Source organism: Miscanthus floridulus, chromosome 16 (assembly GCF_019320115.1).
Source record: "Miscanthus floridulus cultivar M001 chromosome 16, ASM1932011v1, whole genome shotgun sequence".
NCBI classification, from domain to species: domain Eukaryota; kingdom Viridiplantae; phylum Streptophyta; class Magnoliopsida; order Poales; family Poaceae; genus Miscanthus; species Miscanthus floridulus.
In genome coordinates, this window is record NC_089595.1 from 88565339 (window position 1) to 88578415 (window position 13077).

At 46.4% G+C, this 13077-nt stretch overlaps 1 protein-coding gene across 1 annotated transcript; it reads right to left on the bottom strand.

Annotated features, from left to right (window-relative positions):
* Positions 1 to 7302: 7302 nt before the first annotated feature.
* On the bottom strand, positions 7303 to 12355 carry LOC136509954 (auxin transporter-like protein 2). The gene is made up of 7 exons (XM_066504534.1): positions 11635 to 12355; positions 11333 to 11518; positions 10757 to 10869; positions 10445 to 10628; positions 10216 to 10313; positions 8425 to 8890; positions 7303 to 7841 (listed from the first exon to the last, which is right to left on the bottom strand). Exons 1-7 carry the CDS (start codon positions 11836 to 11838, stop codon positions 7605 to 7607), a joined length of 1488 nt encoding a protein of 495 aa, XP_066360631.1. The 5' UTR covers positions 11839 to 12355; the 3' UTR covers positions 7303 to 7604.
* Positions 12356 to 13077: the final 722 nt, after the last annotated feature.

Sequence of the window (13077 nt, forward strand, 5' to 3'; positions counted from 1 at the left end):
TCTAGTATGTGGTAAAGCATTGAAAAGAAATAAAAGAAAGAACAAGGGTTCGATCCGTTTCGGATTGAAACCCTAACCCTAACCGGGTAAAAGAAAATAGAAAAGAGAACAGGAGGGTGGCGAGCGTCACTGACTGCCAGTCACCACCGCCACCGCACGGGGGAAGGTGCTGCACCGTCGTCTTCGCCGGCGCACGGCAAGAAAAGATCAGAGGGTTCAACCGAACCCAAGCCGAAAGAAAAACGAATCGAGTTAATCCTAACCCTAACGAAACCCTAACCCTAACCCTAATCCCCAATCGGCAAAGAACCAAGAAGAAACAGATAAGAAAGCAGAGAACCGATCAGATCCAATTCGGATCTGAGAAGAAAGAGGGTTTTACTAACCCTAACCCTAACTGGGTGAAAGAAAGAAGAGGAAGGAGGGCTCGGCTTCAAGTCTACTCGAAACCGAACCCTAAACCCGCAATCAATTCGGGAAGAGGAAGAATAGAGCGAATCCCTAACTCTAACCCGAAACCCTAACCCTAGATCCCCATTCGGATGAAATCTGAGAAGAACAGAGGAAAAGATCCAAAAATAGATGAAGAAAAGAGAAAGGGGAAGATGGGGAAGGGTCCTACCTCACCGTGCACCGCGTTGCCGCCTCGTCGGTGCGCGAGAAGAAGGCCGAACGGGCCAAGGGCGTCGTGGCTAGGCCCCTCGACGGCGGCGCGCTCACCTGTTGGCGAGGGGGCCGACGATGGCGCCATGCTCCACTGTGTCTCTCGATCGCCGCTTGCGGCTGCGCTGAGCGGAGGAGAAAGGAGCGCGGCGAAGAGAAAGAGAGGAGGAGGGAGAGCTGGACTTGGTCTGGTGGTTGTCTTCCTCACCGGCGCCGACGGCCACCGTGGTCGCCGCCGCTGACGCTGGCTCGGCATGAGAGAGTGAAGAGAGAGGAGGGGACGGTGAAGAGTGAGACTGAGCTAGGGTTTTGGGTGAGCCGTCGTCCGGCTGCTGTTTTGTTCGCGCGAGAAAGAAGCTGAGCCGTCGATAATGATCGAGCGGCTGCGAGTGGCCGGGCAGGCTTTCGGCCTAGGCGGGCGCGAGCGCCTGGCCACTTTCCCGGCCCAGGCCCAGGTTGCGGCCTGGGCGCGGGGGAGAGCGCGGGACAGCACGCGCGCGGGCGTGGGCCGTGGGCCGCTTTGCCAGTTGGGCCGAAGATAGTAACGGAAATGAATCAGTTTTCCTTTTTTTTCCAGTAAATGTTTATTTTCTGGAAATTGATTAATGGCTTAAAGAAAATAGAAAAGAGATTTTTCTGTGGGAAAAATTTATTAAATTGAATTAGTTTTCCGCTGCTAAAGAAATTGTTTATTCTCTAGTTATTTTGAACCAACGTGATATTGAATTGGAGAAAAAGAGATTTTAACATGATTATGATGTTGTTATTTTCTGACCAACGTTGTTAATAACAATATCGTAATTTTAATGATTTTATACATTAATTTTATTTCTGCCCAATGGTGATGTAGAATTAGTGTATAAGAAAAGTTGTAAATTTTAATGATTTTATGCATTAATTCTATTTCTGCCCAACGGTGATGTAGAATTAGTGTATAAGAATAGTTGCATGTTTTAATTTTGACCAACATTGGAATCAAAGCATGCAATTGTTGTTATTTTTTATGTTAAGAAAAGATTGACCTGGCCTTCATCTTGATTGAGGTGGACTGGGTAGTCACCTCATCGTGTCCCACTAAGCCTGTGGCACCGGTGAGAGAGACAAACGAGGCTGATGTCGCTTGGGCAACTAAAGAGAGGGATTTTGAATCCTAAAAGATGTTCTATGACCTTGAGCATAGGAAGTGGGTCACTGCCAACAAGAAATGTTTGGCTATGATAAAGAACGCGATTGAGCCTGTAATTATAGGCTCAATCTCAGAGTGTGACACGATCACCGAGTAACTCAATAGAATAAAGAGTCAGTTCACTAGCTCTTCAAAGACATATACTACCCAGCTGATAAAAGCAGCTGGTGACAGAGAGTTACTCTGAAAATGGTGACGTAAGAGAGCTCACGATGCATCGTCGAAATTATGGCACTGTCGTTTAGGCCATATTTCGAGGGGAGAATAGAAAGACTAGTTAAAAATGATATTATTTCTCCATTAGAGTTCTCAGATTTAGAATAATGCAGAGAATGCATAAAAGAAAAGTATGTAAAGAAAATTAAGAAAGATGTCAAACGAAGCGCAGGAATTTTACAGATTATTCACACAAACATCTGTGGTCTGTTTCCTGTAAAGAGCGTGGATGGTTATGATTTGTTCATAACATTCACAGATGATTACTCCTATTATGGCTACATTTACCAAATCAAAGAAAGAACAGAAGCATTGGATAAATGTAAGATATTTAAGGTAGAAGTTGAAAACCAACATAATTTAAAGATTAAGATAGTCAGGTCCGACCGTGGGGGGAGTACTACGGTCGGCATACCCCATATGACCAAGTTTCTGGACCTTTTGCAAGGTTCTTACAGGAGAATGGCATAGTAGCCCGGTATTCTATACCGGGCGAACCTCAGTAGAATGGAGTAGCTAAAAGACGCAATCGTACCCTGATGGACATGGTACGCAGTATGATAAGTTACTCCACATTACCGTTGAGTCTGTGGATGGAGGCGTTAAAAACCACCATTCATAGGCTCAATAAAGTACCAAGTAAGTCGGTGCCCAAAACACCGTATGAATTATAGATAGGAAGAGTATCCTCACTAAACCACTTACGTGTGTGGGGGAGTCCTACTGAGGCTAAAGTATTTAACTAAAACATTGGGAAACTAGATCCCAAAACAGTAAGTTGCCATTTCATTGGCTACCCAGAAAAGTTAAAATGTTTTCGTTTCTATTGTCCAGACAGACATACAAAGTTTGTGGAAACAAGACACGCTATCTTTCTAGAGGATGAAATGATGAGGGGGAGCATGGTAGCTTGAGAAATTGACCTTGAAGAGAAGCGGGTGTATGCGCCCACTCCGATAATTCATGAGCCATTTTTTCTCACTACCTGTTTGTCGCTGCACCGATAGTGCAAGATACTATGTGCCAGCACCTGTTGTTATTCTGCCTATGGCAACAATGAATGATGATGAGGAACCTGTTCTTTAGGATCCTGTAGAACCTATTACCACACATGAAGGGGGGCAACAACAGCCTCAAACAGAAGATGTGCCAAATGTGGAGGCCCCTAGAAGGTCTCAAAGAGTTAGAAAATCAGATATTTCTGCTGACTATAAAGTATACAACACTGAAGAATTTTAAATGAAGGATGATCCCACCTCATTTGAAGAAGCCATGAGAAGTGATCATTCATCAAAGTGGCTTGAGGCCATGGAAGATGAAATGAAATATATGAATGCCAATAAAGTTTGGGACTTGGAAATAATTTCTAAAGGAGCCAAAACAGTAGGCTGTAAATGGGTCTACAAAACAAAACTTGACTCTTAGGAGAATATAGAGAGATATAAAGCACGACTTGTGGCAAAAGGCTTTACGCAAAGAGAAGGGATTGATTACAATGAGACCTTTTCTTCAGTCTCATGTAAGGATTCCTTCAGAATCATAATGGCATTAGTGACACATTACGATTTAGAATTACATCAGATGGATGTAAAGACGGCATTTCTCAACGGGGAATTGGAGGAAAATGTTTACATGGCACAACCGAAAGGTTTTGTCATGGAAGGAAAAGAACGAATGAGATGCCGCCTAAAGAAATCCATTTATGGATTAAAACAAGCTTCAAGACAGCAGTACTTGAAGTTTGATCAGACAATAATGAATTTGTGTTTAAAGAAAATGTAGAGGACAATTGTGTCTATGCAAAGTTTAAGAATGAGAAGTTTATCTTTCTTGTCCTGTATGTGGATAATATCTTACTCGCTAGTAGTGATGTCAGTCTACTACTGGAGACAAAGAAGTTTTTGTCCTCAAAATTTGATATGAAAGATCTTGGTGAAGCTTCGTTCATTCTAAGAATCGAGATTCACCGAGATAGAGGTAAAGGGGTATTAGGACTGTCACAAAAGGCATACATAAAAAAAGATCTTAAAGAAATTTAGTATGCACAAATGTAGTCCCTCACCTGTTCCTATAGTCAAGGGCGACAGATATGTGGATTTTCAATACCCCAGGAACCAGTATGAGATCGATCAAATGAAAATGGTTCCATATGCTTCAGCTGTCGGAAGCTTGCAATATGCTCAAGTATGTACGCGCCCTGACTTGGCATTTGTTACCGGGTTACTTGGCAGATTCTAGAGCAATCCTGAAATAGAACACTAGAAATTGGTAAAGAAAGTCTTGCGTTATTTGCAAGGAATGAAAAGCCTCATGATGACGTATAGAAGATCAGATTCACTCCATATAGTGGGATATTCTGATTCTGACTATGCGGGAGATGATAGAAAATCCACGTCTTGATATGTACTCACTCTCGCAGGGGAGCTATTTCATGGAAAAGCTCAAAGCAAGCCGTCACTACATCATCCACAATGTATGCCGAGTTTGTAGCGTGTTATGAGGCAACGGGGCAGGTGAACTGGCTAAAGAAGTTCATACCCGGTTTGAAGGTGGTTGACGACATCTATAGACCACTTAAGTTATACTGCGATGATAATCCGACAGTATAGTAAGCTCACAACAATAAGTCAAGTGGTTCTACCAAACACATTGACATAAAGTATTATGTTGTGAAAGATAAAGTCCGAGATCATGTCATAAGTCTTGAGCATATAAGTACCGAAAAGATGCTCGTGGATCCGCTTATAAAAGGCTTACGACCCAACGTGTTCAGATAACATGTAGCTAGCATGGGTTTAAGGAAAAGCCTAAAAATCCTGGACAAAAGAAGGCCCGAAGTTAAGTATCTATTTCAGAACAGAGTGATGTATTGTAGCTGTTAAATCTATCGGCAATTGACCGTGACGATAAAACATGCTCTATGCGCTAATCTGTAATAGAATGAACAAAAGTAAATGATATGAAATTGAAAGATGGTAGTGAGATCAAGGGGGGAATGTTAGTTGATCGGCCTATTGGGCCCTTGGATATAGTATATAGTATAGAAATCAACAGAGATACATTATTTTATTATATATCTAGATATAGTATATAGTATATATCTCTAAGTGTATAGAAAAACAATATATAAAAAAAGCTAAAATGTCTTATAATTTGAAATGGAGGGAGTACATAATATTGGTGAATAAACATTTAAGCTATTTATAAAGTCTTCATTTTAGTTAAACAATAAAACAGAAATGCTCCCAATTTAGAAAACTATACCTTTGCAAAATGCTTTAGAAGTTGTAATATGGATGACCCACTCTTATATTTGCATCACATTGTAAATAATCTGCCATAAGCATTTACTTGTCATCAAATCCGATTCCTATTTGCCAAAAAGAGTGGAGGTACCTAATAAAAACTACTCAACCCTCACATCAAAATAAGAAGGGGAGAAATACGGCCACATGTGATACAACTTCTTGCAATGTTTTTAATGATACAACATCAATTAAAAAAAAGTCATATGTTCTTATTTTGCCCATCAGGTTTTTTAAAGAGGATATTCAAGACATATAATATGTCACATCTTCTATTTTCCCCCAAAGGGTTTTTGAAAGGATATCAAAGATATACATTATTCCTCATATTTTTTTCCCATTGATCTTTTTGGGAGGTTATTCCCATTATGATCCACAGATCATATTATTGTTCTCGAAAGTCGTTTATGAATGTTTCCTCACGAGGTCTTCTCGTATGAGTTTATAATGAGACAATATCAAATATATTTGTATTATTTGCTCTTGATTTTTCCATTATGTTTTATAGGATGTTGAACATCATATCAACATATCATATATTTTGAAAACTTTTGTACGAGTTTTGATAGTATATGTTGTATCTCCAAATTTTTTCCCCACAGGAGTTTTAAAATGAGACCCCAATGACATAATGACTTACAAATCACATCTACTGTTCTTTAAGCTTGCTTATGGTCTTTGTTTTCCCAAAAGGGCACCATATGAGTTTGAATTGAGCAATAATATAATATATATGCTATATCATTTTCTCTTTATTTTTCTCACTGTATTTATGACTTTAAAGGGCTTATCCATACACTCCTCGGGTTTTTCCTATGAGGGTTTTAGAGGAATATTCAACGCATTTATCTCAAGGAAGACCGGTCAGGGGGTGTTGTGAAACAAGTGCCTCTCTAAATACACCTCATGAAGATGCCACTCCAAATAGATACATCTTCAAGAGTGATCTCATCAAGACTAGAATAGGCATTAGCAACTATCTTATACAATTAATATGGCCACCAAAGGGACAAGACACCCTTTCACTACACCACTTCACCATGTATATATTCATTCATCATATCAATGCAAAAAACACAATTTCTACCAATTCTATTATTTCATTCACATTCATACTTTAAACACAATGGAATCACTAATGTTGAACCGATAGATCAGTTACTACCAGACATGGTACTAAATAGCGGTCATAGCGGTCGCTATAGTGGTAGTGGCGACTTACCCCTGACGTAATAGACTAGATTTAGCAGACTGGAACTTATTAGCGACGCTATTTGAGGTAGCGGGCCGCTTAGCGGTCTCCAATTCTTCGTAACAGCCGCAATAGTGTAATATAGTATGCAACAAATAACCCTATAGCCCACCTTGACCACCATCCAAGATAACGTATGCATATGGTTACCGCTTGACAATGAAAATGAATGATGGTCTTAGAAACTATTTTATAGCTTTCATAATCTATTTCTTTGTAAACTCTGATACGTGATGACTTATATATAGTGTGTGATACATTATGTTTGTTTTCTTAATTTAAGTATGTGAGACTTCCATTCTTTAAGTATAGTTATTTTTTTATTTATACTTATTATTCATGATATATATAAACTTGAATTTATGTGTGATTATGATCGAGGTACCGTTATTAGAACTTATAGCACCCACTAGCCATCCACAATCCACTATTTTAACACTAATTTGGTACCAACCCTCTATACACTATTTAGTACCTTGCTATCCGAGCTGAATTGCCTTGTGTCTTTGAAACACCACGGATCAAGTCAATAAGATCAATTAACGAAGCAAAAGTGGATCCAAATAAGGTCTTATTAATTAGAATTATGAATAGCTTCTGCACTAGTACAAGACTGAGGTTGAAACCGGTGGATGACTTACTACCGGAGCTGAACTGGCTCGTTTCTTTGAAACACCATGGATCAAGTCATCAAGATCGATTAACCAAGCAAAAGTTAAGAATCGACACCACTGTGTATGACAGTCTTGTACTAGATGGCAAGTACCATGAACCGAACAACCTAAAACAACCATGTCAAACAACCAACACAAAGGAAGTGACACTGATACCCACTAATGTATCAAAGCCACGCGACAAACGCAAGTCCAGGTATCTCGGCTGCTCCACTACGTTGTACACTCCTAGAAAGGCTTGCATTGCACTGCCCGGGAATGTCCCTGTTTACGGTCGTTAGCCTTTGGCACTCCAAACGCTCGCTACTTCAGTGATGCGGCGGCGCCGGCGCTGGCAACGGCGACCCGGCCGCGTGTGGCTTCGTCGGGCACTGGTAGCACTTGGCGAAGAGCCCGAACGTGTCGATCTGCTTGATGAAGTTGGTCACGCTGGCCCAGCCGCCGAGGCCGAAGCCGACCACCAGCACCCACGCCACCACGAACGCGTTCAGCACGAACATCCCCGACCAGCTCGGCAGGAAGGACGGCGGCTTCTCCGCTGCATTCTGTTGCATTGCATCCAAGAAGCGATGAAAAAGTTAGCATCCACCCGGCAAAAACTGTAGGACATGGCGCTTCGCGCGTGCGCGTTCGCACTGTGTCTCCTAGTGATGGGTTAAGTTTGCTAATTGCACGCTCCTTTCGGCGAGCCGAGATAAGGTTCCCGGCCGCCGCGAGGCCTGTGAAAGCAGGGACAGCAACGCCCCACCCCACCCGCCCTGCCAAGCCGCCCCAGTGACTTCCTGTCGCGATCCCTGCCGCTCGATCGATCGATCGGGCGCACCCCAGCGGACCAGCGTCGGAACGCGTGGCCACGCCGTCGCCGTCCGGCGTGCGGAACGTGTTCTGTGCTTGTCTATTCCAGGCGAGCGCACCGGGCTGGCAGCGCGTCCTCGGCGTCAGCGGCCCTGTGCGTGTGGCACTAGCGTCATGCTTGCGTGGGTTTCTCCCTTTCTTCTTTCGTCTACTAGTGGCAGCTAGCATGGCGCGCACGCCTCAGCCGCATGCCATGACAACAGGAGCATTATATATAGCGTGTATAGTATGAATACGAACGAAGTGATGAGTCGGGGGCACGGGCACGCTTACCAATCTGGCGGACGCCGAGCGGTACGTGAGCATGTGGGCGAGGGCGGGGATGATGTAGACGGTGAAGCTGACGAGGAGCGCGCCGACGGCGGAGTTGATGGGCCCGAAGAAAGGGAAGATGACGGCGAGGAACCAGACGGGGACGACGATGGGGAGGCGGACCAGCGCGCGGAGGAAGACGCTCGACGTCTCGTGCATGCCCACCGCCTTCTCCCACACGAAGTAGAGCGGGGTGCACGCGAACCCGAACGTGATGAACTGATGGATCAGCATCAGGACCACCGCCGCGTCGCGCCACGGCGTCCGCGGCAGCAGCGAGAAGGCGTTGGAGTGCGTCAGCAGCTGGTCGCCGAACGCCCAGTACATGGCCGCCGCCGACGGCAGCGTCAACGTGAACACGTACAGCGTCGCCAGCAGGTAGATGTACTTGAACTTGCGGGGCTTCCACATCGCGTGCATGATCTCCCTGAGAAAGAAAGAGATTCTTTACATCCGCATCAGAGAGCAACATGCTGTGTGCTGTGGCAAAACAGTTTTCTAAAGCCGCAAGTACTCTTCATTATACAAAGATATCAGAACATGATCTGGTAGCATTATAAAGTGAGAATCGGTACTTGGAATTAACGTACTAGACGCCCTTTTCCACACATGCGGCGTGCAAATCATTTATGAACGACTTTTATGTTGATTGAACGATAAGCCATCAAGTTGGGGAAAAAGGTAGTGCTTCTCCTAGTCAGTATTTTTTGAAAGAAAGAACGAGACATGAAGAATCTCTCCAACTATAACAACATCATTGAGCTGGATACGAGCGCCTCCAGTCAAATTACCAGTGGGGGGGCCCGACAAACATGGCCAAATGAAGCAATTATCGACTAAACTAAACACCTAACATTCACAAGTGATGGATGCTATCATACTACACTAATGGAAACTGTCATATCACTCTGAAAGCAAACAGAGATGGTCACAGACAGGGTCCGGAACTCACATTCCAAGTTTGGGGTTAAAAAAATTGTCAGAGTAGACCATTGAGACTGACTTCCTCTCCACTAACCAAAGGTTATCACCAATAAAGGATAGATGAGAATCATGAGGTACTGTATTGTCGCAATCCGATACAGACCTTACCACCCTCGCATGGGGGGCAGCAGGACGGAATTAGTTCAGTTGATGTGAACTCCGCATTATCTGAATTCAAACCAGTCCACATCGCCCAGCTTCTGGAAATAACAGTACGTTGCATACCACTACAGAAAGCAGCTGGATTTTTAAGCAGGTAAAAGGACTCCATAACAACCGGACAATTCATCAACAGCGTGTGTAAACGCAGATTATCTATCAGATGTCGCTGTAATCATCACGCGGCAAAGGTCATCATAGCAGGTAGTGTTATACTAAGCACACGTAATGAGCAACGGGAATAAAGGATTGTTCACTAGTAGGGATATTGAAATACATGGTGGATGGTTACTTAGCATTAGACCTTGGGTAAAGAGGGGAATGTAGGGGTTGATCACAAGAGCTTAGCCTTAGTGGGTATGCTGCATTTCTGTCTGACCAATTGTCTGAAGATAGTAAAGTAAACGTGCCTTCCACCAACCGTGAATCTTTTTCTACTACTCCTACTTGGGATTCTGCTTTGATTCATCTACCAGAATGTTTTTTCCTACTGACTATCATCCCAGCACTAGAAAATACTGCCTGTACTGGTGAAATGTCGATCAGGTAACAACGAAGACTGTAATGGTTGCCGCATTGAGAACACAGCAGAGTCGTCTGAGTACTCACACAGTGATGGCGTGGCCACCGAAAGTGTAGAGGATGTTGGTGGCGCCGGTGAAGTAGGGCACGAGCTTGTTGGGGGCCGAGTGGGTGACGCCGTCGACCTGTCGGTAGTCCGTCCGGCGCACGAGCCGACACGCGGAGGACAATCGATCACTGTTAGCTCATCACGGCCGTGCTGGCTGGCAAATGATTGGCGCCATGAATGAGCTAGCGACGGGGATCGGTGGCTCACCTGGCCGTGGACGGCCGCGGCGATGGTGAGGTACCAGGCGGTGTAGGTGGTCATGCCGAGGCCGAGGAAGGACCAGACGCGGTAGTTGTGGAAGGAGGGGATGAAGACGGTGGTGGCGCAGCACGCGCCGAAGATGTACGTCCACGTCCGCTTGTCCAACCGGTCGTTGATGTAGTAGATGTTGCTGCGTGCCATGCCATGAGTTCGATCGGTTCGGTTCATCCGTCCGTCAGAGACACGTTTGCACTAACTGACTAACTAGTGCTATGTATATTGACAGAGATGCATGGGAGAAGAAATCTGTTGACTGACCTTGCGCAGGCGATCAGCTGGATGACCGTGCCGAAGAGCAGGAACGTGCAGTTGAACGCGAGCCCGGCGGCCTTCCAGTACGGGCCCAGGAGCCCGTCCAGAACTTCGAACCACTGGTCAACGGCAGGGGAAAAAGACAATAAATCAGTTCGTTGTTCAGTTGGGTTGGATACTTGGATGCGTGTACTGGAGTATATGTAAACAGGTGCATGCCGATGGCGTTGTCGTTATGCTTATTGTTCGGACTTCAGAGGCGAAAAAAAAATGGATTAGCAAAGCGCCTTTCCGCTGGACAAGCAACACTACTCATCACTCTCTGCCCGGAAATTCCACAGCACATCATCATCGATCGCACGGCGTGAGTGCGTGACCGACCATGGCCAGCGGATCCAATTCCCCCCACCCCACCCGCGCAAAAGCGGCACAGAAACCGTGTGCTGGAGAAGCCGGCGAGACGAAACTGAAAGTCTGAAACGGTTGCGAAGACGGGCGAGTGGAGTGCTGCGGCTTGCGCGAGCGTGGGCTGGGCGGCCGGGGAGGGAGAGGGAGACCGAGACGGCGAGAGGACCGACCGACCTGGATGACGTGGTTCTTGAAGCTGACGCCTGCCTTCTCCTTGCGGGCGCGGTACTCGACGTAGAGGACGCTGATGAGGTAGGCGGTCCAGCTGCCCATGAGGCCGTAGAAGATCTGCAGCAGCACGCCGGAGACGATGCCCAGCTGCGAGAACGAGTACGGCAGCGTCAGCAGCACCTGCGCCACCTGCGAACGAACGCCAAGAACACACCGGCGGTTGAGTTGATCCTCTACTCTAAGCACCGCGTGGGCGGCGCGATCCATGCAACGTCGATCGTCTTATTGGCAAGCGTACGGTGTACCTGGTTGGAGGCGCAGCTGAACCAGGCGTCCCAGACGGAGCCGCCGTGCCAGAGCAGGCTCTTCATGGTGAACTTGCCGTCGTGCTGCTGCTGCTCAGCGTCGGCGTCGCCCCCGACGCCCATGGCGCTCACCTCCTCCCCGTCCTTGCCGTTGGCGACGTCCGCCTGCACGATGGCGTCCTCCGCCTGCTCGCCCGGCACCATCGTCCCTCGCGTCGCGGCCCTCGCTTCGTTCCCCAGCTAGCCGCGTATGTACGGCTAGTCAGTCGCAACAGAACCCGAGGCGCCGGAAGCACGTTTTGTTTTGCTGCAGAAAAACACAAGGAGCTAGCAGAGACCGGGAAGGAAGCGGAACGACGCGCGCCCAGCTTGTCGCGGAGCTGGGGAAGTAAATAGCGGGAGGGACGTTGGCTGGCGACTGCTGCGCAACGCGCCGGCGAAATTTACTGCACTGCGGAAGCGTGGATGGATGGAAAAAGAAAGCACGCCGCACGCCCCGGTGCTTTCATGCAGGCAGGCAGGCGGCGCGGGAAGAAGAGTAGCGCCGCCGGAACTGCAGAACTCGCGCAGAGCCACAGAGGGGAGCACGGCAGTTACTCCGCCGCGCGCTTTACAGGATCCCGGCTGGCAGTGGCAGCTCTCACGCTCCGATCTCTTTCTGGAGTGCTAACAAAGAAAGAGGCCGACCCGACGACGCCCTACGGTGCGTGTTTTGGGATGACCTGACGCAGAGAATTTAGGTGCGAGAGGGAAGCACATGACACACTTTTTATAGCGTTGGAGAATGGAGACCCGCCGTCACTGCCCCACGCGGCCTCCTTCCTGGGCTTCCATGCTGGCCCCTGCCATTCCTTCCATTTCCATTGTTTTTACTGTTTGTATTCTCTGTGGGCTGCCAGCCTGCCACATCTTTGTTCACCGGCTAGTCGGCTACTACTTCCCGCTGGCGTGACCATAATTTGCCACCAACGTTCACCTAGGACTGCCCACTTAGAGCAAGTATAACAGCAGGCTGTAAGCCGACTAAATGCTGAGGTGAAGGAGAGAGAGAAGAAGCGGGCTGTAAACTTACAGTCGGCTTGAGCACAAGAACCAAAAAAGTCTGTGAGAGAGACAAGTGGGCCATGTATTAACTGTAAAGAGCTAACTACTATATGAGTGGGCTGAGAGAAGGCTACAAGAAACCTTACAGCCAGCAAGCTAGCTGTATTATTAGCCTTGCTCTTAAGGCTGCGAGCACTTGCCTTGTCATATACAGCTATATAGCTAACTCATATTATAACTTAGCTATTTGGCTAGCTGCAGTAAAATTGTAAGTATTTAATAATCACATGTGCATACAATCTGCTGTGATGTACATCTTTGTGGCCATACATATGTGCTCTTCAGAATATTAAGATATCACACGGAAAAAAAGGAATTAACGCGCGGCCAGGGGCTGGC

Excerpts from the sequence above, each read along its gene's own strand:
- LOC136509954 (XM_066504534.1), bottom strand. The coding sequence starts at position 11,838 with ATGGTGCCGGGCGAGCAGGCGGAGGACGCCATCGTGCAGGCGGACGTC. Across the intron at positions 10,629-10,756 it reads CAGCTGATCGCCTGCGCAAG|CAACATCTACTACATCAACG; the intron begins GTCAGTCAACAG and ends CATGGCACGCAG. Across the intron at positions 7,842-8,424 it reads GCTCGGCGTCCGCCAGATTG|AATGCAGCGGAGAAGCCGCC; the intron begins GTAAGCGTGCCC and ends GCAATGCAACAG.